Source organism: Pelophylax lessonae (assembly GCF_965119305.1).
Source record: "Pelophylax lessonae genome assembly, chromosome: 8".
NCBI classification, from domain to species: domain Eukaryota; kingdom Metazoa; phylum Chordata; class Amphibia; order Anura; family Ranidae; genus Pelophylax; species Pelophylax lessonae.
In genome coordinates, this window is record NC_138775.1 from 162960511 (window position 1) to 162982496 (window position 21986).

General features: G+C 40.8%; 1 protein-coding gene across 1 annotated transcript in view; it reads right to left on the reverse strand.

Moving 5' to 3' along the window:
* The window catches only part of LOC309561928 (uncharacterized protein), a gene marked incomplete at its 5' end in the record, with an annotated part of 144672 nt that overhangs the window by 21194 nt on the left and 101492 nt on the right, over positions 1 to 21986 (reverse strand). Inside the window, 6 exon segments of the mRNA XM_082266008.1 lie at positions 408 to 671; positions 3112 to 3372; positions 6288 to 6548; positions 12004 to 12258; positions 16602 to 16859; positions 19354 to 19614. Of these exon segments, the coding sequence (XP_082122134.1) occupies positions 408 to 671; positions 3112 to 3372; positions 6288 to 6548; positions 12004 to 12258; positions 16602 to 16859; positions 19354 to 19614 (1560 nt within the window).

A 21986-nucleotide genomic window follows, 5' to 3' on the forward strand; every position in this document is an offset into this window, starting at 1 on the left:
AAGGGACTTGTACTTGGAGGGGAGATTTTTGGGAGAGGGCAGGATTTGTGCTAGTAGGGGCCATTGAGTTATTGGGAGGAGGCTGTGCTAGGAGGGCATGGGGGGCAAAGATTTGTGCTTGATTGTTGTTTGGAGAGAATTATGGCTTGCAGAGGGAATTTATGTTTTCATGTGATGAGCATGCAGATTAGTGCTGGATTTTTTTGGTGGGGGGGGGATTCACCCAAACTTGAATCTTGCTTTGAGGTTTACTTGTTTACTTGATATTATTATTGATATTGTTATATATATATTTTTTTTAGGTTTTAGGTTAGTAGCTTAATTTCTGCCCAAATGCTGTATTATATAGCTTTGACAGTTATAGGATATTCTGGCTACAATAGAATAGAAAGTGAAAATTGTATTACCCGTCTCAATAACTTCTATGAAGACAGTGTCGCTGCTGCAGTCTAAGCTCCATGCTGTAACTGAGATTGAATAAATATCTCCACAGTGCACGCCTTTGATATCACATGTACTTGTTGTTGTGTTACATGAAAGAGTGTGCCCATCATCTCCTTTTGCTGTCACTACATAGGACATGGCTCCTTTGCTGGGAGTCCAGGTGATATTTATAAGGTCTGCTGAAGAACAGTCTATGGTGGCTTCGGCATTGGTTGGGTTACACGGCACTGTTAATGCATAAAATGAACATCAGTGAGGACAAAGATACAATTCTGAAAATAATATAATCTTCCACCATAAAGTGTATAGGGTGGTGTTGCGCAGACTCCTGAAGTATATCACAAACTTGGTTCTATATTATATGCGATTTAGAATAATATAAATTGTATGTATAGTGCAGTCAATTGCATAAAAATAATAAAGTAAAGTAAATAATAGTTTGTTCTCCAACGGTGATGTGCCAAATACAATCACTATTTTCCAGTCCAAATACAGTGCTGTTTTGTGCATAATAAAGCTTAATCAGTGTGCTTTCACCTCCTCGTGACACCTCTATGCTCCCAGAGCTCTCACCTTATAAGGTAATAAAATAAGCCTTATGGTTATAGTATTAGGACGGTGTTAGATCATTCTTGGCTTCATTCTAGATGTTCTAAAGATATCAAGGTGATCCTTAAGTAATGGTCCCTTTAAGACTCTATCTCCTACGCTCACTCAACATGTTAGGGTAAAAGAAAGTATTCCCCCCCCCCCCATAGTATAGTATTTTCAAAACAGTGATTTTTATTAAAATAGTATCTCTTGCATAAAAAACACTCTGCACTTTGTTAATACAGTGACTTGCCAGAGTGTTTTTTATGCAAGAGATACTATTTTAATAAAAATCACTGTTTTGAAAATACTAAACCATGGAGGATTACTCTCTTTTACCCTAACATGTGGAGTGAGCGTGGTAAATGGAGTAAATGGAGTCTTAAAGGGACCACCACTTAAAGAGGTTGTATACCCCCCTGTAATGTTTGTACCTACAGGCAAGCCTATAACAAGGCTCACCTATAGGTACTGTAAATATCCCCTAAACTTGCACGGTTTAGGAGATATTTACTATGCATGCAGCCAATGACGTCATCGGCACATGCGCTCTGAAGGAGCAGCCCCCGTGCCGTTTCTTCAGACCCCTTCACAGCCGGAGTCCGCAGATCCTGAAGGAAGACGGGCGAAGATGGATGCGGCATACTAGCACATTATGCATTTACTTCACAGGTAACCAAAACATTGGGAGCATAGAGGTGTCACAAGGAGGTGAAAGCACACTGATTCAGCTTTATATATGCATGAAAACAGCACTGTATTTGTAAAATAGTGTTTGTATTTGGTACATCAGCATTAGAGAACAAACTATTATTTACTATACCTTCTTATATATACAATTTATATTATTCTAAATAGTATAGTATAGAACCACATAATCTCTGCTCAATGATTTGTTACTTTGTTTTGGTACTGTCTGGAAAGTTGGCTATCGTCTTTTAAGCAATCCTTACATTTGTACTCTAATGCTGGTCTGCAGCACAACTATTACATTGTCACCACCAGCTTTGAAGAAAACCAGACTATTCTAAATCCTGCACCTTTAAAGAGATTCTTGTGCTGGCCGGTTGGTGGCACAGAGGATTCATTTCTACAGTATATGTTACAATATGCAGTTATCACAGTTCTTCAACTCAACTCTTCAAGGAGTTTGCTTTAGCCAGCCAGAAGTACTATTTGAAAATATATACAGTATATAGTGTATATGTTAGGGATATGTTCATGTTATGTTTTGGAGGCAAACACCTGAGTATCTCATTTTCACCATGTATAGGCAACTTTATAACAAAATGTTGACATACTGTAAGCATACTGTACTGTGAGCTACAGATGACGCTGTGATTGGACAGTGAAACACGTCTAGCAATTGGCTGAGCGGACTGCCGCATCACTTCAGGCCGGTGAAGCGCACGCTGCGGGAGCAGCGAACCACCGTGCCGAGACCTATATGCTTTCATTTCTATTATGTTTGTGAGTATTTTTTCTTGTCTTCAATAAAAAATTGTTCAAACGTTCTTCACTATGGATGGTTTTTCTTTTCCATGAGGGAACTCTGGGATGCTTTAGAACCACCATCGAGGATCTCACCAACTTTATCACAGATTCCAGGCTGTTAAAAAACACCGGGACCATACTGCAAAATATCATTCCATGCTTCATACCGAGCGCATTGTGGTAAGTAGAAAACCACAGGGGGATCATCCCCATTCATGCACACAGTAAGCACAGGAGCACCTTATGTGCACTTTGATGGACTTTATATGGACTAAATGATTTATATGAATTTGATATTTTTGTATGAATTTGAAGTATTTATCACGTGATTTTGCGAAATTTGCACGTACTGTATATTTTGCACTTGTTTACACATTGGCATAAGTTTACATATTTATTGCACCATTTATACGTATTGTTTTAAGCAGCGCTGCAACATTGGGTCCACATACTGTAAGAGCACCATATGATCTATAGGAGTCCTAACACCTTGTATATATGGTTGTAAATCATATATCTAAATGAATTATTATACTATCTTTAGCTCGAGGCTAAAACAAACCATGCAGAAATGCATATTACCTGCACTAATGATGGTAGTATTTGATGATATGCCATGGCAGGTGTTATCAAAGGCTGTGACATTTACACTGTAATTTTCCCCGCAGTGCAATCCAAAAACAGAACAAGACATGTTTGTTGATGTACAGGAAACCTCATGTCCATCTGATCCAGAGAACAATACTATATATGACATGGCTCCAGTACTTGGTTCCCAGTTGGCTGTGGCTCCATTTACATTACAGTCCATGGTAGCTGTAACACGCATGGGACTGCAAGGAACTAGAAAAAGCATAAAATACAAATTAGGATGTGTAAACAGAATTTATGTCCAGTTTCTCTGGGTTGTACTGATTTGTATGGAGCATCCTGGAAAGTTTGTGCAGAGTCCCTAAAAAGCATACATGAAACTTTCAGCCTCTCCAAGCCAATTGTCTTGCGCCTCCCTCTATGGGTGCCTTGTGCCAGTGATCCCATTTTTTAAATAGAAGAACCACAGCATCATAGCAGGTAATTAAAAATCAGCTTATGACAATCACCGACGCACACTCTAAAAAAAACTATTGCTGAACTACCGTATATTATCATTTATGGTGGGTTCTATATATTAATATGTACGATGGGTTCTTAGCTACCTTTGTTTTCATCGTAATCCTTCAAGAATAGGATCATGAAGGATCACAATAAAAACAAAGGTAGCCATATGTGGGCAGATGTGTTCCTGAGTAGGATGGGTAGGGAGACAGACCAGTCTTCTGTATTGCTACCTGCCCCAGAAAGAAGCTGCGTGCAGTCAGTTACCACCTTCCTTCCTTCTTTATCAGGCAGTTAGAAAAATCTAAGGTAGGTTAACAAGTACTACCTACATCAGAAGTGAACATTATTGTTATCTATTGTAACCCTGAACGGGTTGAATATTACCTGGGAAAGGAATGGCTGAACTGAATTTAGAATAACTTGTAAACAATGTTCCTTTTGAAAAAATAGACAATGTAACAATGCAAGGAACTGCAGAGAAGAGAAGGGCCGAACATCCCCGGTTCGGTTCGCAGCAGAACTCCTGAACAGGAGAAAAGTTCTAACCCGAACAGCAAACAACATTGAAGTCTATGGGAGCCGAACAGGAAAAATTAAAAAGTGCCCATTTTGAAGGCTTATATGCAAGTAATTGGCCATAAAAGTGGTAGGGGGGTCTGAATACTGCCCTGTGGGACATGTATCAATGCAAAAAAAAAAAAAAATATTTTAAAAACAATAGTTTTTTCAGGAGCAGTGATTATAATGATGCTTAAAGTGCAACATTAAAAATGAAAAAAAAATAAATGTTTAAATATAGTGCCTGGGGGGTCCCCTTAGCCTGCCTGTAAAGCGACACGTCTGTAGCATGCGTAGAACATGCTGTAGCAAAAAAAGACATTCCTAAAGAAAGAAAAAAAAAACAAGTCAAATAACATTTAAAATTGTTTGCGGTTGCAAATCCAGCACCCAGCTACTGAAAAAAAAACAAAAAAAAAGGGTCCCCCCAAAATCCATACTAGACCCCTAACCGGGCATGCAGCCTGGCAGGTCAGAAAAGGGGGGGTGAGTGAGCTCCTCCCCTGCCACCTGAACCATACCAGGCCACATGCCCTCAACATGGGGGGGTGGGTGCCCCAAAGCATGTTGATGGGGACAAGGGCCACATCCCCACAACCGTGGCTGGTGGTTGTGGGGGTCTGCGGGGAAGGGCCCAGATCCCAGCCCCCCCATGTGAATGAGTATGGGGGTACCCATTCACCAAAAAAGTGTCAAAAAGTAAGAACAACACAGAGACAGTTTTTGATAATTCCTTTAATAAAAAATAAAAAAAATTGTGTCTCCCAATGTAAATCCATTGTCAATTATGCCAACCGCCGGAGGAGAAAAATAAAAAAAATTAAAACGCTCTTGCTGAGATGAAAAGGCTGGCCGCCTACTGCATGCTTCGTTGTTTGACATTTGTTAGATAAGGGCGGAGCCACCTGGTATGTCACCTGGTGGCACCGCCTTCCTTGGGATGTCACAGACCAGTGCATGCTGGGACGGCAACGTCACAAGGGGGCAGGCCACCAGGTGACGTCGCCAGGTGGCCCTGCCCCTTACCTATTTAAGAAATGTCAAACAGCAGAGCCTGCAATAGGCAGCCAGCCTTCATGTTGGCGGGAGCTTTTTTTTTTTTTTTTCTGGGTGTGGCATGCAGCGTGATTGAGGATGGATTTACATGGATTTACTTCGGGGGACACAATTTTTTTATTTTTCATAAAGGAATTATCAAAAACTGTCCCTGAATTTATATTATTTTTCACACTGTCTTAGTGAATGGTTAGGGGTACAATGTACCCCATACTCATTCACATGGGGGGGCCAAGATCTGGGGGCCCTTTGTTAAAGGGGACTTCCAGATTCCGATAAGAGTCCTCCCACAGACCCCCACAACCACCGGCCACGGCTGTGGGGATGAGACCCTTGTCTCCATCAAGATGGGGACAAGGTGCTTTGGGGGGGCATGTTCAGGGCACGTGGCCTGGTATGGTTCAGGAGTGGGGGTGCCCACTTCCCCCCTTTACTATCCTGCCAGGCTGCATGCCCAGGTAAGGATCTGATTTTGGGGGGGGGGACAACATTTTGGAGTGGGGTTCATCTTAAAATTCATTCCAGACCCGAAGGGCCTGGTATGGACTGGAGGGGAACCCCAAGCCCTTTTATTTTTAACTGGCTTTTTTTTATTTATTTTTTTTATTCAACTGTCAGCTTCCCAGGTTAAGGACAGCTTCCCAGCTCTGCTCCTTTACAACCAGCTTATACTGCACCCTAATTGGGCAAAGCTTTCCCCAATCCGGGCACAAAATACACAGTGCAGTGAACACCCGCTGAACAACCCTGCAAATTTGGGTGTTGGATGAACAGGCCAAACAGCCAGTGTTCAGCCTGAACTCAGGCTATGGCCGAACCATTTGCCCAACACTACCGCAGAGTAAAACCAATGCTGACCAAAAGTATAGCAACCTATTTCAGCCAGTCAGAAACCAACTTCCTGCTGTCAGACTACATAAGCGAATGTTTTATTGGTTGGTATGGCTTTTGGTTTTTGTAAACAAGCATATTTATTCAAATAATGAAAAATTCTCTGTCTATACAAATAGATAGGTTTGATATTTGTAACTACTGTTGAAACTCACCAGATGAGATTTCCAATGCAGCACTCTCAGCACTCTTACACTCATCATGAAAGGCAAGAACATTTAGGCTGTACACCTCTCCACACTGTAGGCCAGACAAGAGACAGGTGGGATCCTGGACATCTGCAATAATAGTCTGACCTTGTCTTCCTACAGCTGTAGCAAAATAGGCGGTAGCTCCAGAACTGACATCCCAAGATACACTGAGTGAATTTTCCTGGCATAGTAATGTGGATTTAACATTTTGAGGAATACATGGCACTAGAAGTAAAGATAATGTTACAGTTGTGTCAGTTTTCATGCCAAACACACTTGCAGGTGGTAATTTCTGTCTGCAAAAATTAATAATAGCCCAGGTACAGAAGAAATATGTTTTCATTTTGTAAAGGATTCACCACCCCTTTGTCACCAGCTACAGCATACTCCTTGAAGAAACAAAGGGGTCAAGTTTGCTCAGAGAAAGTGCATGCCAATGTTTAAAGTACATCTATGGTCAAAATCATATATTTATTTATTTAATGTATTTCATTTTTTTCTAGCTTACCTATATTAATCTGAATGATTGGATTTGTAAACTTTGTAAAGATCCCCACGCATTACTTCCTTGAATTTTCTGACACATATTCACTATACCCTGAAAGTAGGTACTGCGGTGTCACACATTTCACAAAGCCTGCCTTCTGAAGTGCAGAATTTTAGGAGTCAGTACAGAAATCACTGCTTGCAGGCAGCAGGCAGCAATGTACCATGCTGGAAAAAAAAAGAAAAGCGCCACTCTGAGTGCAGTAAACTCGGTACTTTATTAGCCATATACCATCATGGGTACTCACAAGATAAAAATTGTAAAAACATGATGAATTCTTCAGATGGTCGTTAGGTCCAAGGCCTCAGCGAGGGGGGGCTGTTGTGCTCCAGACAAATCCGTGGCTGACTGCAAGAGTCAGCGATATGCGGACCTAGGGGACACCAGCAGCGCCTTCGGCGGCGGACTTCCGGGTTGGGCGTGGAACGTGGGGCGTGATGACGTAGGCGACGCGTTGTCGGAGCATGCGCTCCTTCCTCAGGCCTCTGAAGTCTCCATCCTCCCTGACACCAGGGACCGGCCTCAGCGACCAAAACCTCTCCACCGAACGGGGGGGGGGTTGATGGATTTGGTGGGAGGTTGGGTTGTGTGTGTGTGCTGCCCGGGGGTTGGGGACCCCTTGGAGCTACAAAGCAAGCAGGGAATTCATGAAGTTGTGGAAAGAGTTGGGCAGCAGACAGACAACACTCACAATATGAAAGGAGATTTTCAAATAGGTTTATATTGGATTAGAAAATATAAGAATTGTTTGTATGGCTATAACAATGCCGTGCTGATGATTTTAAAATAAAAAAGTGCATGGTGTGAATATGGATTTCCTTTCATTATAACAAATGGCCTAAAATTTCTGGGTCCTTTGACAATGATAATAGTCGTCAAGAAGTAAAAACATTTTTACATTTAATCTGTAGTTGGTGAAGAATATATGGTCATGTTTGCTGCCAAAGCACAGAGCTATGATACAAGGGAGTACTATGCTTTATCTGGGAGTGCTACATATTACAAAAGAGCTTTATATATAAAATACGTAAATTTGGTCCCCAATATCACATAACCATCATGAGATCAAGAGTGCATGCAGTTCCTAATGCCATGGGTCTACCTGATTGTAATGATGCTGTAGCTGTATCCCTTTTATTCAGCTGACATGTGGAAAGGCTTACAGAAGGTATATTTAAATGTATAAGAGTATAATAACCTCAATGCATTCTTATTAAAACAAAACAAAAAAACACACACACACACACTTGAGAAGTATAAAATACAGTTCATACAATTCATAACTGATACGGTATTCTTAGAAATAGGTCCTGCTATGAAAGACAGGGACCCGATATGTGAGTGGACTAAAGCTGGAAGGAGGGAGCACAGGAGCATCTGCCATTGGGAAGATGAGCTGGCTACTTCATCTCCCGTTCCCTCATCTGGCTGCTGGGATGACATTTCTCTGTCACTATCTCCCAGGTGCACAGATCCTTGCTTCGGATGGAAGATTGTTTCCTCCACTCTGGCTGACTTTTGGGGAGGGAGGACGACAACCTCCTCTCCCTTCTCCCCCTGGATCCCAAACTGCTGCGGGGAAGTGACTGTCTCCTTCTCAACATGGGCCTCCGGAACTGCCGCAGGTGTGGGGCAGAGGTCTTTGACGCTCTGTCCCATTGTCAGTGCTTCAGCTAGATAAGTTTTTTGTAACTCCACAGATGCTGCTGGCATGAAATCCCATTTCCCTGTCAGTGGTGAGGGGGAAAGCCTGGCTGCCTCTTCTCTCGGGAAGCCTGAAGCTGCTGTTGGTGCTGGGCAGAGCTTAGTGATGTTCTGCCCTGATGCCAGCTGTTCTGCTGGGAAATAAACTGACAAATCGGTGGCCTTGCACAAATCCTCCAGGATCACCTATTGTTGCAGGCAGATGTCAGCAGGGCTATGCCTCTGGATGCATGCTCTTTTGCTGTAGGCTCACTGGGTTGTTCCTCCTCAGCGGAAAAGTTTATTTAATCCCCAGTCTCTGGAACTGGTGTCTGGGTTCCTGCCCCTGAAACCCAGAAGATTCTAGCAGAGCTCTGCCCTGTTGTCAGCACTTCAGTTGAAAGTTCAGTAAATGTTACATCCTCCAACTAAAAATAATTTAACTCCATGCTTTTTGTGATCTGTGGCTGGAGAGATGAGCCAACTGCTCCATCTCCCGTACCCTCTTCCGGCTGCTGGACAGACGCATTCCTCCATCCAATATCATCCCATGCAGAAACAGAATTGTCAAAATGAGTCAGCACTTGCTGCACCCTCCAAAAGACCTCTGCTTCCATAGCTGTGGGCGGAGATGGGCAAAGCACACTGTTACTCTGCCATAATGCTGACACTTCAGCCAGGATTTCAGAGCTGTCAGCTGATATTTCATGATAGTCCCAGGCAAAGGGAGCCCAGACCTGCTGCTGAGCAGAATCTAGCAGCCGCCTGCAGGCGATCTCCAGCTCCCATTCCTGATTGGCTAGAAACTCCAAATCTTCCAGTGCCCAGAGAACGTCTGAGACATTCTGCATCTGTTCTCTGTTTTCCAATATTTCCACCAAATGCCACTCCAAATCACTCCCAAAGTCAGGGTCAGCCTCTCTACCAACTGCTCCCGGGCTAGTGCTTCCTTCCAGAGTTCTCAGCGGACAGAATCATACCATTCCAGCAGGACCTGCTCTGACACTGGTCCCCTGTGCTGTATTCGCATCTCTCGCAACCTTCTTCCGAATTCCTCTTTCATGGCGGCTGGTAACTGTACCTCTCTTCTCCTGCTATCTGGACCTTGGATCCCGGTGGAGGTTTGGATGTCCCAGACTACAGGAAGCATCCCACCACTTGCCACCAATGTGACAGAAGCGTCCCACACTTTGCTTGAGTGCTTCCATCAGTATACCGCTTCCTCCAGTCTGAACATAGATATCAGATATTATAGCCACTTATTGCAACCAAGAACTAGATGGAACTCATTTAGCTGCAAAAATGGAACTCTTTATTTGAAAACACACAGAGAATTTATACTACACAACCAGGTGAGGCTGATCACATTATCATATGCAAACGCACCTGTATATAGAAATATAATAAACATGCTAATTAACTCAGCACTTAAACCAGCCTAGGTGGAGTGAACAGAATTCTAGCAGGCAAACAATAGGTGACTCAATTAACAATTAACCATGGGACAGACAAGCTTAGCAGAAAACACATAATGCCTTAATAAACAGGCAATAGCAGGAGACCACCAGCAAAAGACTGTCCGGCATCAAGCTCACAAATTACAATACACATTATTGTAAGTATAAACACATCCCACAATAGTTTTCTAGCAGACAATAGGTGTTTTAATTAGCAGGTGGTTGATCTGATGATATTAACATCTGCTATGAGTCTGACTGTATGGAGCAGACCTTATTGGTAATGGGGGAGCTAGGCCACACACAGGGACCCCAGGCCTAGAGTCCCAGAGTCTGTGTGTCTTGGGGAGACATGGACTTGAATTCAAAGTAACATTACTCCAAAGGTCCCCCGAGCCTACACCTAACAAAGAGTAGTGTTCCCTTAAAAGCCAGGGCCCATTAGCAGTAGGCAAGAGGCTAGTCTGCAGTCCCCTCCAAAAGCCTCAGTCCCGGGTGAGTCACACCTACTGTCCTCTTATCTCTTTATATTTCTTTCTACATATACTCCGTCCTCACCACTTTTAGCCAGAACTGCTTCTTAGTTGCAGCCAATGCAAATTTCCTGTCCCTTTCCTTTTTGCCGCACTCCCCCTCTAGCTGTCAAATACACACACACTCCATCCACACCACTTCTCACAGCCTCCGCTCCACTGTTCTCTCCTTTCAGTTTACATTTTGGGTCGCTATCTTTCATAACGGGACCTATTTGTAAGAATACCATATCGGATATGAATTGCATGAGCTCTATTTTAAACTTCTCAACTGTGTTTTTTCTCTTGTTTTAATAAGAATCATTGTGGTAATTAATTTCAATAGTCTTTATTTAAAGCAGATCTTAATTGAATCTGGGCACCACAAACCAAAAAAAAGACTTGATTTGTTTTTAATTTGAAAGCAAACTCTGCCATCCATCCAAGTCTCCATGCTTTATTTTGTTAAGAAATCACTTTGAAAAACACACCCCTAGCATTTCAAGCTGTGGCCATCTTGAGTAAGGGCAAATGATTCATGTAGCATTTACTTCCTGGTATCTATCTGCCCTTAGCTCAAGTATGCATGCAGGAAAGTGTGCTTGGCTGAGAAAACCCCTCCTCCTGTCCTCCCCTCCTGAAGACTCCTAAGATGAATGACATCATTCACATAGGCAAGAAACCAGAAAGCAACTGAAAAAATTAAAAAAAAAAAAAACGTTTAAACAAGTAAATATGATAACCTGTACTTTCCTATCTATTTACTAATGCTAGCAGCATAAGGAATACAAATCATCAATGTTAATCAGGAGAATGATGTTCCATTTTAAAGTAAGAAGCAAATACGATTTGGTGATATCTAATACAGAGTAATCAAGAAGAATTGTAAAAAGACATTGCTCATTTTACAATATAGTACTCTGATACAATGGTATATCTATTGACAGAAGGCATAAGACATATCAGCAGACACAAATTTGAAAATATGCTCATTATGAACAGCCGTAGTATAACAAAACAAACTTAAAGAAAAAAGTTTGAAAAAGAAAATATAATCCACCACACCATATAGTGCTCCATCTGCATGATATATTCATAGATGACTACTGGAGCGACCACATTTTTTAAGTAAGCCTTAATTATTGAATAAAAGGACGGTTATAGGATGGAAATCACTGTTCCCAGGTAGATCCCAATTTAGTGTTTTGTTGGTAATTGCATGCCAGAATCATTGAGGTTATTATAATTTTATACTTATATACTGTATAGTTTTTTAACACGTAAGCATTTTTTGTATTTTTTTTCCTATCTAGTTTTTAGCTCTGATGAAGGGGGAAACCTGAACCTCTGAAACATGTTGGTAGTTGCAAATAAAATTTTTATACAACAGGGGCAGGGCTTAACAAAGAAGCGGCAGGTAAAATCTACACTAAATCTAGACTAATGTCTATTAGCCGCTAAAAATTAAACATTCCACCCACCTGTTTTGAATGTTGTTTTAGGACCAGCTCTTCCTGTGCATGTTCCATCCTCTGCCCAGACAGTCGCTGTATAATTCTGTCCACATTCCAGCTCTGGAATCTCACAAGTGGTGTCGGAGGTATTACAGGACAAGCGATTTGCTCCTTCCACTACAGTCACATATGACTTGGCATTCTGGCTGCTATCCCAGGATATTATTCCTGAATTATTCTCACAAGATGCATACGCAGACAGAATATGTGGAGGACATGGAACTACAGAAACACCATTAAAGAAAAAAGTGTCAGATTACCTATCTATAACCTTCTTTTTTTCTTTTTTTTTTTTTACTTGTTTTGTGATGATTCTCCCCTGAGCAACATCCCAGTTGATGGTGATTGTTCTATGTTCCTTTTAACCCTTCAATGATCTCTCTTCTTAAGACAGTGGAAATTGGATAAATATATGAAATTGTAAAATCTAAGGCTATTGTAATTAACACATAACACTAAACTTGTGCCATAACTTGAAAATATAATTTATCTTTACTAAGTGGTTGATTGTTTTTATGCTAGATCAACACTAGTACCAATCTCCTTTCAATACCCTTGTTTGCTGCATTAGATGCCCATCATAAGCTATAGCTTGATGCCCATCATAAACTAAAGCTCCTACACAACTGCAAAGTAATGTTTTAAGATAATATTTCAGGGAACGCTTCAAATGAACTGATAAGATTGTCTTGCTCAGGACTGTTTTAAGGAGGTCATAAAGTATTGTAAAACCAATCATGACATTGGATATGAATATAAATATACAATATGTTTATCAAGACTTGATTTATTAGTTATAAGTTTAACCATGACCTTGTTTTAAAATTGTTATTATAATGAGGCACAAAAGAGAGATAACGCTGCTCCAGGTGATAAGTGAAAGCTCGTAGACAAAGGTGTGAAGGTCCAATCCGTGGTCCGGTGAATGAATCCAATGAAAAAAACAAATGAGCACACTCCCAAATGCTACGAGATCTTTAATGCTATAAAATCATCCAACAAACAGAATCAAGGAAAGTTCATGACACTTGTCAGAAGAGCATGGTTGACATATTTTGCAAATCAAATCGCTTAATTATAACCGGTTATGATTAAGTGATTCCATTCGTGAGACATGTCAACCATGCTCTTCCGACAAGTGTTATGAACTTTCTTTGATTCTGTTTGTTGGATGATTTTAAAGCATTAAAGATCTTGTAGCATTTGGGAGTGCGCTCATTCATTTTTTTCATTGGATCTATATTATAATGAGCTTAGAAAACTCATTAAATCAGCCATTATTAAAGGTTCTAAAATCAAAAATATTGTGTCGCTCTAACTTGAACATAAAAATTATCATTAAAAAAGATTACTATTGAAAATATATATAGAAACAATATACATAACATACTAAACAGTCTTTTAAATAATGACTCCTCCTCAGTGCTCTTCCTTATGTGTATCCCCTTTCAGAGTTGGTATATACTTGTTTTTAGTCCTTCCAGGACTTATAGATGTATCACTTAGGCTCCCCGGAGTGACCAAAGGCACCTACCAAATGTAAGTAGTTTTTATGGAGTGTAAATAAAGCTGTTTTATACTTAATGAGATAAGAACCATTGTGGCGTTTAATGCTGAGAGGGAAATTATACAGAAGTATCAAGGAGGAAGAAGGAGGGCCTGAGAGACACACCTATAAGTCCTGGAAGGACTAAAAAGCGGGGTTTGACCTCAATTGTAAGCTATCAGGTGAGAGCACATCTGATGGTGAGAGGAGCACGAGTAATTTATATACCAACACTGAAAGGGGATACACATAAGGAACAGCACTTAGGAGGAGTCATTATTTGGAAGACTATTTTGTTTTTTATGTATATTTTTTCTATATATATTTTCAACCATTATCATTGGATTATTAATTTGGATCACATAGTGATCATTGAGGACTTGATTTTGGCATTTTTTTCACTACTTTTGGCATATTCACTTTTATTGTGGTTTTATAAAAGATGTTGTGATTATGGTTATCTATGCACATAGATATATTCACCTTTAGAGCACCAAAAAAATTCTTAATGATAATTTATATGTTCAAGTTAACGCAACATAATATTTTAGATTTTTTAAGGTTGCACATATACTATATATGGGATTGTGTTAGGTGTCAGCAACTCTCATTAGATTTAATATTTATAGTTGCTTGCAAGGCTTTGTACATACTTTAACGTATAAATGTTATGCCTTAACTTTGTTGCTAAAATCAGCCAAAATGTATGGAGAAACCAGTATATAGGAAATATAATCCTGTGCTCTACAACCCCATTTGGGGAAACCTCCTTCCACTATCTCCTCCTCTGTTTATTCCACCCCCCACCGTTAATCAATTGGTGGACTTCACTTGCTCATTATTCTACCTCGGAAGCTCTGAACAGAAGAGCAGTACACCCGTTACAGGATGACCTTGACAATACCCAGTAAGCAAAAAAGATTTTTGTAATGTTCAAGTTGTTTGCCTCACTTTCAATTTAGGTTGAAAAATGCACAAAATCCTGTTTCAATTTTTTTTTTTAATTTTCAGACATCCAGTCCCACACTGCTATCATTTGGTTCCCATACACTCAAGGGATATGAATACCCTTGTTTAAGTGAACCGCTTTATTGCTCATTCACACAAGCCCACACACTAAGATGAGCCAGTTTAGGCACTGTTTACTTTTATTTTGTTACTTTCTTGAAATGTCACAAAAGACATTTATTAATTCCTGTGAGCTGTGGTATGGTGACTGACTGTGAATGAGATGAGGTAGGGTATGTGCTTTGCAGAAAAATGCTGTATGCTGCATTGTTATTAACACATTGCAACCCACCTCAAGGTATGTGATATAGACAGGACACCAGGAAAAAATATTGTTTTCTATGTGCCCTTGTACACCACACAAGGTGTAAACAAGCCCTTAAAGAGTCAGTACCCTTTCTATAAAAGTACATTTACCAACCCCTACTAGCCCTGCTGACTTAAAGGGCCCAACATGCCCCAGCTGGTCACTTACTGTACCTAAACAAGACAGTTATGACATGTTCTAATGTTTATATCCTCCAGCTGAAATCATAACCCCCAATAGACTTCTATAGGCCCATTACTTGAGCATCTCCAGTCTTGGGAGACAGTCGTATATACAGTCAGTCTGTAAGGGCTAACTGTGCAGGTGCAGACATTGGTCAGAAGAATGGTCTAAAGAATTTTAGACCACAGAGCTCACTATGGCTCACCTGCTCAGGTATGTAAGCAGTTAGGTTCCTGTAGTAGGTAGGTTTGGATTGTTTAGGTCAAGAATGCTAGAGAGTATGGATAAGTGTAATTGTAATAAAATCACACTGACCTTTTAAGTATATAGGAGTATCTATTCAGTTGACTGATAATGTATAGAACATTTCTTTACACCCCTACAGCCCACAGAAACCATTTATAGCTGTCATTCAACTGTTTTCAATTTTTCCCTTGACATCCATTTGAGTATAGAACGTGTGGAAAGAATAATATTATATACACAGTGTGACAGTGCAAGGCCCTGCCACTATGAAAGTGTAGTAGAAAATTTCACAGCTTCCAGACTATCGTTTCTGAGCCAAGAAATCTGTGTTTTTGGCTTTCTCTGGATTCTGTACACATGAGTTGGGGCCTGGAGCTTGAAGGTTCTAAAGTGTCTTGGGTGGGATGGAACCTTCAACCCTGTGTCCAGATTTTCCTGGGTGCCTGCAGCCTGCGTGAGTATGCAGGTGTACAGGTTCATCATACACTCAAGCCTTAGAATAGCACAGGCTTCCAAGTTCGGAAACAGCTTCCATAATGGAGACAGGGGGTCTCAACCAGGGGTCACAGGGGCCCCAGCCAGGAGTCAGGAGACAGGAGGCCTCAACCAGGGGTCAGAGGTGCCCAGCTAGAAGCCAAGAGACAGTAGGTCGCCTCCCAGAAGTCAGGAGGGCACCCATCAAGGTGTCAGGACCCCTATCCAAAGGCCAGGAGTGGCGCCGTGCAGCAAGAGAGCTGGGCAACACAGTCAGAGGGACTGGCAAGGAGAGCTGCGGAGCTGCTGACAAGAAAGCCAGGTGGCTCTGCATTTTCTGTTGAATTTTCACATTGATGGTGGAAATCCCTGTGTGGCAACTAATTCTATGTGAACTATTCCATTGAAGTGGGCTGACATGCCATAAAATGCAGTTTAAACTGGTGTAACTCACTGAAAAACATGCCTGCCACATAAGCATAATCACCCCAAAACCACAATAAGTGAATATTTACTATCTGGTAGCAAGCTGAATGACCAGAGTAGGAATTATTCATTCAGTTGTATAGATGAAGATCTGATGTATTGTGCTGAACCAGGGATATTTATTACAGAACCAGCTAGACTTATAATTAATCATATAGGAGTATGTAGAAGGTTAAATAATAAGGCACCAAAAGCAGATACATTTTTAAGGACAGAAATTGCAGGGACAAATGTGGAATTCCAAAGACTGTCCTTAGGAATTAGGAACAGTTAGTGATTATGCACACGTTAGACAAAAAATATCTTTAAACTTACTTGTTTTAACATGAAGTGAACTGTTCCCATGACTATTACAACTGTCAGAAGTGCTGCTTACTGTAATTTCATAAACCCTGTCACATAACAAGTCTGTAAATTCAAAGGATGTGTTTGTGGTTACGAAAGAAGTCTCATGCAGGCCACTAATAGCGGTCAATGAATAAGCTGCTGCTCCAGGGGCAACGTCCCATGATACAGTCACAGACTGCCTGTCACAGTCCACAGAGCTACTCGGATTAGTTGGGATACAAGGCGCTGAAAGGAAATGCCGAAAATACTGTTACTAAAGTTTGGGAGCTTAAACTTTACATCAGGAATGAAAGTTGTATTTGTAATAGAAAATATATTTGTTTTCTATGCTTTCCTCTCTATTTGTTTTTACACCTTCCGTTGGCAAACTGCAAGCAAAATAGTGTTCTAGGAAAGGTGTACAGAACTGATCTGAAAGTCTGACAGATTGGTACAGTCATTGGTAACATAAGCAGTATAAGTAGTAATAGTAATAATAATAATAGCATTCCTGCCTCCTCATTGCCCCACAACCTTTCCAGGGCCTCTATTATGTTGTATGTATGGCCAATGCTTTTTTGGCCATGCTTTTCTTGTGGGTTAAAGGAGTACATTTAGTTTTGTACTCCTGTGACCCAGAGTCAGCTTATTGTGGACTTTTTTCCACTTTCTACTAGATGAGGCAGAGCTGTGCCAAGCTCAGGAAGGATCCTTACAATATAGTCAGGATACACCCTGCTGCCTAATTGCCAGTTGGCAGTCAGTCAGTCATGACTGAGAGCTGCAGCCAACCATACCCACCCCCAACCCAGCCTGATGCTCCAGTAAGAGCTAAATGAGCAGATTCAAGAGTGGTGACTGACAGTCCCTGCTCTCCACATGGGGCAGACTTTGAATTGAGAGATCAGCAGTCATGTCAATGAACAACCATGGTGCTTGTACTTCATTCACACACAGGGCTGTGCTGATTTTAAAAAACGACACCTAGTACAGGGAACTTCTCCCTGTACTGCTGTCATGGGGGTGGGGGGGGATCGCACAGAAACATTGGAAACATGTTACATGTTCCCCCCTAAAAACGGGTGGGACATGTAGCATGTTCCCAAAGGTGAACTTATCCTTTAATATATTTGTAACTTACTGACCACTCAAAAATGAACTAGAGATGTAATAATTTAGCAGGGGTTGACTTAAAAATGATTTCAAGGGTTCCTCCGTATTAATAAGCTTGAGAAAGGCTGGCCTAAGAAAACGCTGAGGTTGATTTACTAAAACTGGAGAGTGCAAAATCTGGTGAAGCTCTGTATGGTAGCTACTCAGCGTCTTATTTTAGCTTGTTCAGGTAAAGCAGTATTAAACCCAAAAACCAAAAATGTAATATATTGCAGCTTGACAATTATTAGATGTGGTGGCCGCATCATTTTATTTCTCTTCCTTTTTCTCTTTGTTTTCAGCTGGTGATCTGGCCAGTAACACACCTCCTGTATTAGTGAGACACTGTTCTGGATATATGAACACAGGAGGCACAGCAGGCAGCATCATTGTCAGTGGGGGGGGGGGGGGGGGTGGGAGTGTTATATGTACTAGCAGATTTAAATACACTAACTAATTAAACCCAAACTCCAGATAACATTTTATAATCAATTACAGCAATGTTTTTTTTTTTAAATCTTTTTATGATAAAGGTTTTACATAAATAGCTGGTTATTTTAATGGCCACTGCCAGTGTTAAATGGTTTGTCCCATCCATGTAAACTGATACATTTTGCTGGAGAACTTGAGATTTTGAAAAACAACATACTTATTGACTGGATCAGCAGATGAAAATAGAAGAAAGAAAGCCTAAAAAAAATGAAAGCAGCCATCACATCTGAGACTTGGTAAGCTGCAATATAATACACGTTTGCTTTTGCATTTAATACTGCTTTAAACTAAAAAAAAAGAACCTGGAAACTGATTGGTTTTATGTAAAGCTGCACCAGATTTTGCACTCTCCAGTTTTAGTAAGGCCCCTTTCACACTTGTGCAACTTCAAAGTCGCGCGATTTACCGCGATTTTGCCACGACTTTTGCCTCAATTTTTGCCTCAATTTTGACTGGGCTTGAATGTCTTTGGCCTCAAAATCGTGCCAAAGTAGTGCAGGGACTACTTTGAAGTTGGTGCGACTTCAAGTCGCACTGATATGAATGGGGCTCATTGAAAATAATGGAAAACGACTTGTCATGCGATTTTGCGGTCCAAAATCGCGGGACAAGTCGCACTACTGTGAAAGGGGCCTAAATCAACCCCAATGACCTCTCTTGGAAAGAGTTCCTGTTATGTCTATAGGACTGGAAGTGAAGGGAGCTCTATCAAATGGGAAATAGATGACAAAAAAGTTTTGGTCTTAGATATATTTTGACTTAAATGTGAATATAGGAAAAAGTTTGGACATGTGCATGTGATCGTAAGATCCAAACAGAGATCAATTTTTTTTTTTTTAGTTGCATAGACATTTATGCTTGTTACAACCAAAAACATATTAAAGGTAGAAAAACAGAGATTTGGAGCAGAATTTATTTATCAGAGGTAGTTAACAACTCCAAAATCACTTGTCAGTACAGAAATGATTAATCATGCAGAATGTAAGGTTTCTAAATGCATCGCTTTGAAATCACAGTCAACATAATCTTCAAAAACTATGACTACAAGCAGCAATCAACTCAATGTTTACAGTGCTGATTCTATAGTAACACATACCTGTGGGCAGCATGGTGGGTAGACTCTTTACACTCTTACACTGCTCATTATAGGCCGTTACAGTTACATTGTAGGTGTCCCCACATTGTACACCTATGATTTCACAGGCCTGATCTGAAGAATTACAAGTCAGTGTCTCTCCATTCTGATTTGTTAGTGTTCCAACATAATAATCTGCTCCCAAGGTAGTGACCCATGACAGTGTCAAGAAGTCCCAAGCACAGGAAGACACCACCTCCACTACAGCAGGAATACATGGACCTGAAGATGTGAAAGCATGTAAAAATCACCTTAACAGTATTAGCAGAAGCAACATAACAGTAGTAATAACAATCTGCATATAACTCAATAATAAGCATTTGCAACATTTTTCTGGTGCTATGGCCAAATTGGAAAGTCCAGCACCTAATTCCTGTAAGCTTGCTTTTTCTGACCCGCAATAAATTTCTACAACACATTTAGGAAGCTCTTATGTGTGACACTTTTATATACTGGTGCTACGGCTTCTACAGATTCAAGAAACACCATCATATTGGTGGTAAGGAAATTTGAGGTAAAATTGTGTCATTTGTGTATGTAGGCGGGTGTAGTCTGCTGTCTCCACTGCAGGTGGCCCTCAACTGCAGCGGCAATACAGAAGGTGAGGAAGTCATGAGGAACCTGGTTCCTCTATGGTTTCCTGAGTTAATGGCCCAGCGATCCGATTGGATGCTGGCCACCTATGTGACTCTAGCAGCCATCTTAGATATGGCAGAGTCCTTATGATAGCCTTGCCTCCGGGTTTTGTGTGCTTTATGCGAGTGGGTAGCGTAGGGAAAGGTACCGCATCTGTTAGGGACAGTACTAGCAGTAGGGAAAGGTTCGTGATGAGGACGGAAAGCGAAGGATTCACAACCTCTCTGGAACTTTGCCTGCTTTTGGCTCAAGACGGCCAGGCCGCATTCTCTACAGTCACTGTCAGTTCGGCTGAAACCTGCTTCCTACAGGCATTTCTGTAACAAATTCATATACATATTACAAACATTTATATGAATCTTTCACAAGTTGATCCATTTGTTGCATGGAAGGGTGAAAGATTCCTAATAAGTGTCTATGAGTTTCAGGGAATGTTTCTGGTCAGGGTGCTCCTTTTGTATGAGCAGCCAGGATCATTATGGAAGACATCATCACACCTAAGAGCATATTTATCACAATTCATCAGTAAAGCACAGAAATTACCCCGTTTTAACCCATGCCCTATCCTTTCCAGTCTGAGAAAATATGGATGAATGCAAGAAGAAAGATATAGAGGTTAGAGCAGTCATCCTGTGGTTGATTGATCTCCCATCTGAAGGTGCCTGCATAGTTTTGGGTCTTAACCCACTTGAAAAAGCCAGTGGCATGACACCAATAATCTTTTAATCTGCCTGCAAGGGTGGCATTCTAACCACCAATGCAAAGGAAACATTATTCCCATATCATCAATGTGTAGCACCCTCCTAGATAGGTGCTAGGGATAGTTAGATTTAGTGCTGGCTCACTGTGGAGATGGGTGTGTTTTGGAAATTTAGCCTGCCTCATTGTAATCAGTGTGGCTGTAATTATTGTGTTAGGTAAATCTAGATGAGCTAACTGAAACCAGTGCAGCTGATTAATTAGGTCAGCTTAGTAATATGGGTGATATTATCTGCACTGTGACGTAAATATAAATATAAACGTGAGGGTACTGACACAATAGGTATAAAAAAAATCTCAAATAAGTGTAAAATAATAGTGTAGCGCCTAATTGTACAATAAATAATAAAAAAAAACAAGTGGAGCATAAAAACTAGTAGTGCAAAATGAAAGAACACAAGTCCAAAGGTACCACAATGTGTATGATCAGTGATAAGGACACTGTATATGCAGCAACGTGTTAATAAAAAAATGCTTCTCCGAAAGTTCCCCAGTGACCAGCCACCAACATTAAGTGAATGCAAAACTCAGAGCAAATGGCTACTATTACAGCAGCATATGCGCCTAAGTATAAATGGAAATCTCAGAGGAACAAGTGCGGGAAGTTATTCCAATAGTATCTCCTAATGTACTCCAGCTAAGGGTAAAATTAAACTCACCAGGAGCCCAAAGAAAATTCAAATAGTGAGGTAGGTTTTATTGCCAAACATGTAAAGGCAACATACAATCCAGAAAAGTTAAACTAGTAAAACTCACATGAAAAGCCACTGCCGACCCGGGATTGCACAGCAGTGTGACGTCAGCACCAGAATCTCCGCCCTGATGTGTTTTGTTCAATGGGAGGTTATCAAGGGGTCCCCTCAAATCTGTACATAGTTCTGTTTCTGGAGTATCCCACTCAATTCCCTTAACCCTATCCAAGTTCTTCAAAAATATGGGTTCGGGGTAATACACTGGGGAGGAATCTGGGCAAATTTTTAATGGCTCCTTCGTTAATAATTGCTACAAATAAGTGGTATTATTGCCATTGGCCCCTGATAAATTAACCACTTTAAGCCTGGACTGTTTCAACCTCCACCAGTCCAGGCCATTTTTTAGTTTTCTGCATTGTCACACTTTAAATGACAATTACTCAGTCATGCAACACTGTACACAAATTAATTTTAGATATTTTTTTTTAGACAGATGTAGCTTTCTTT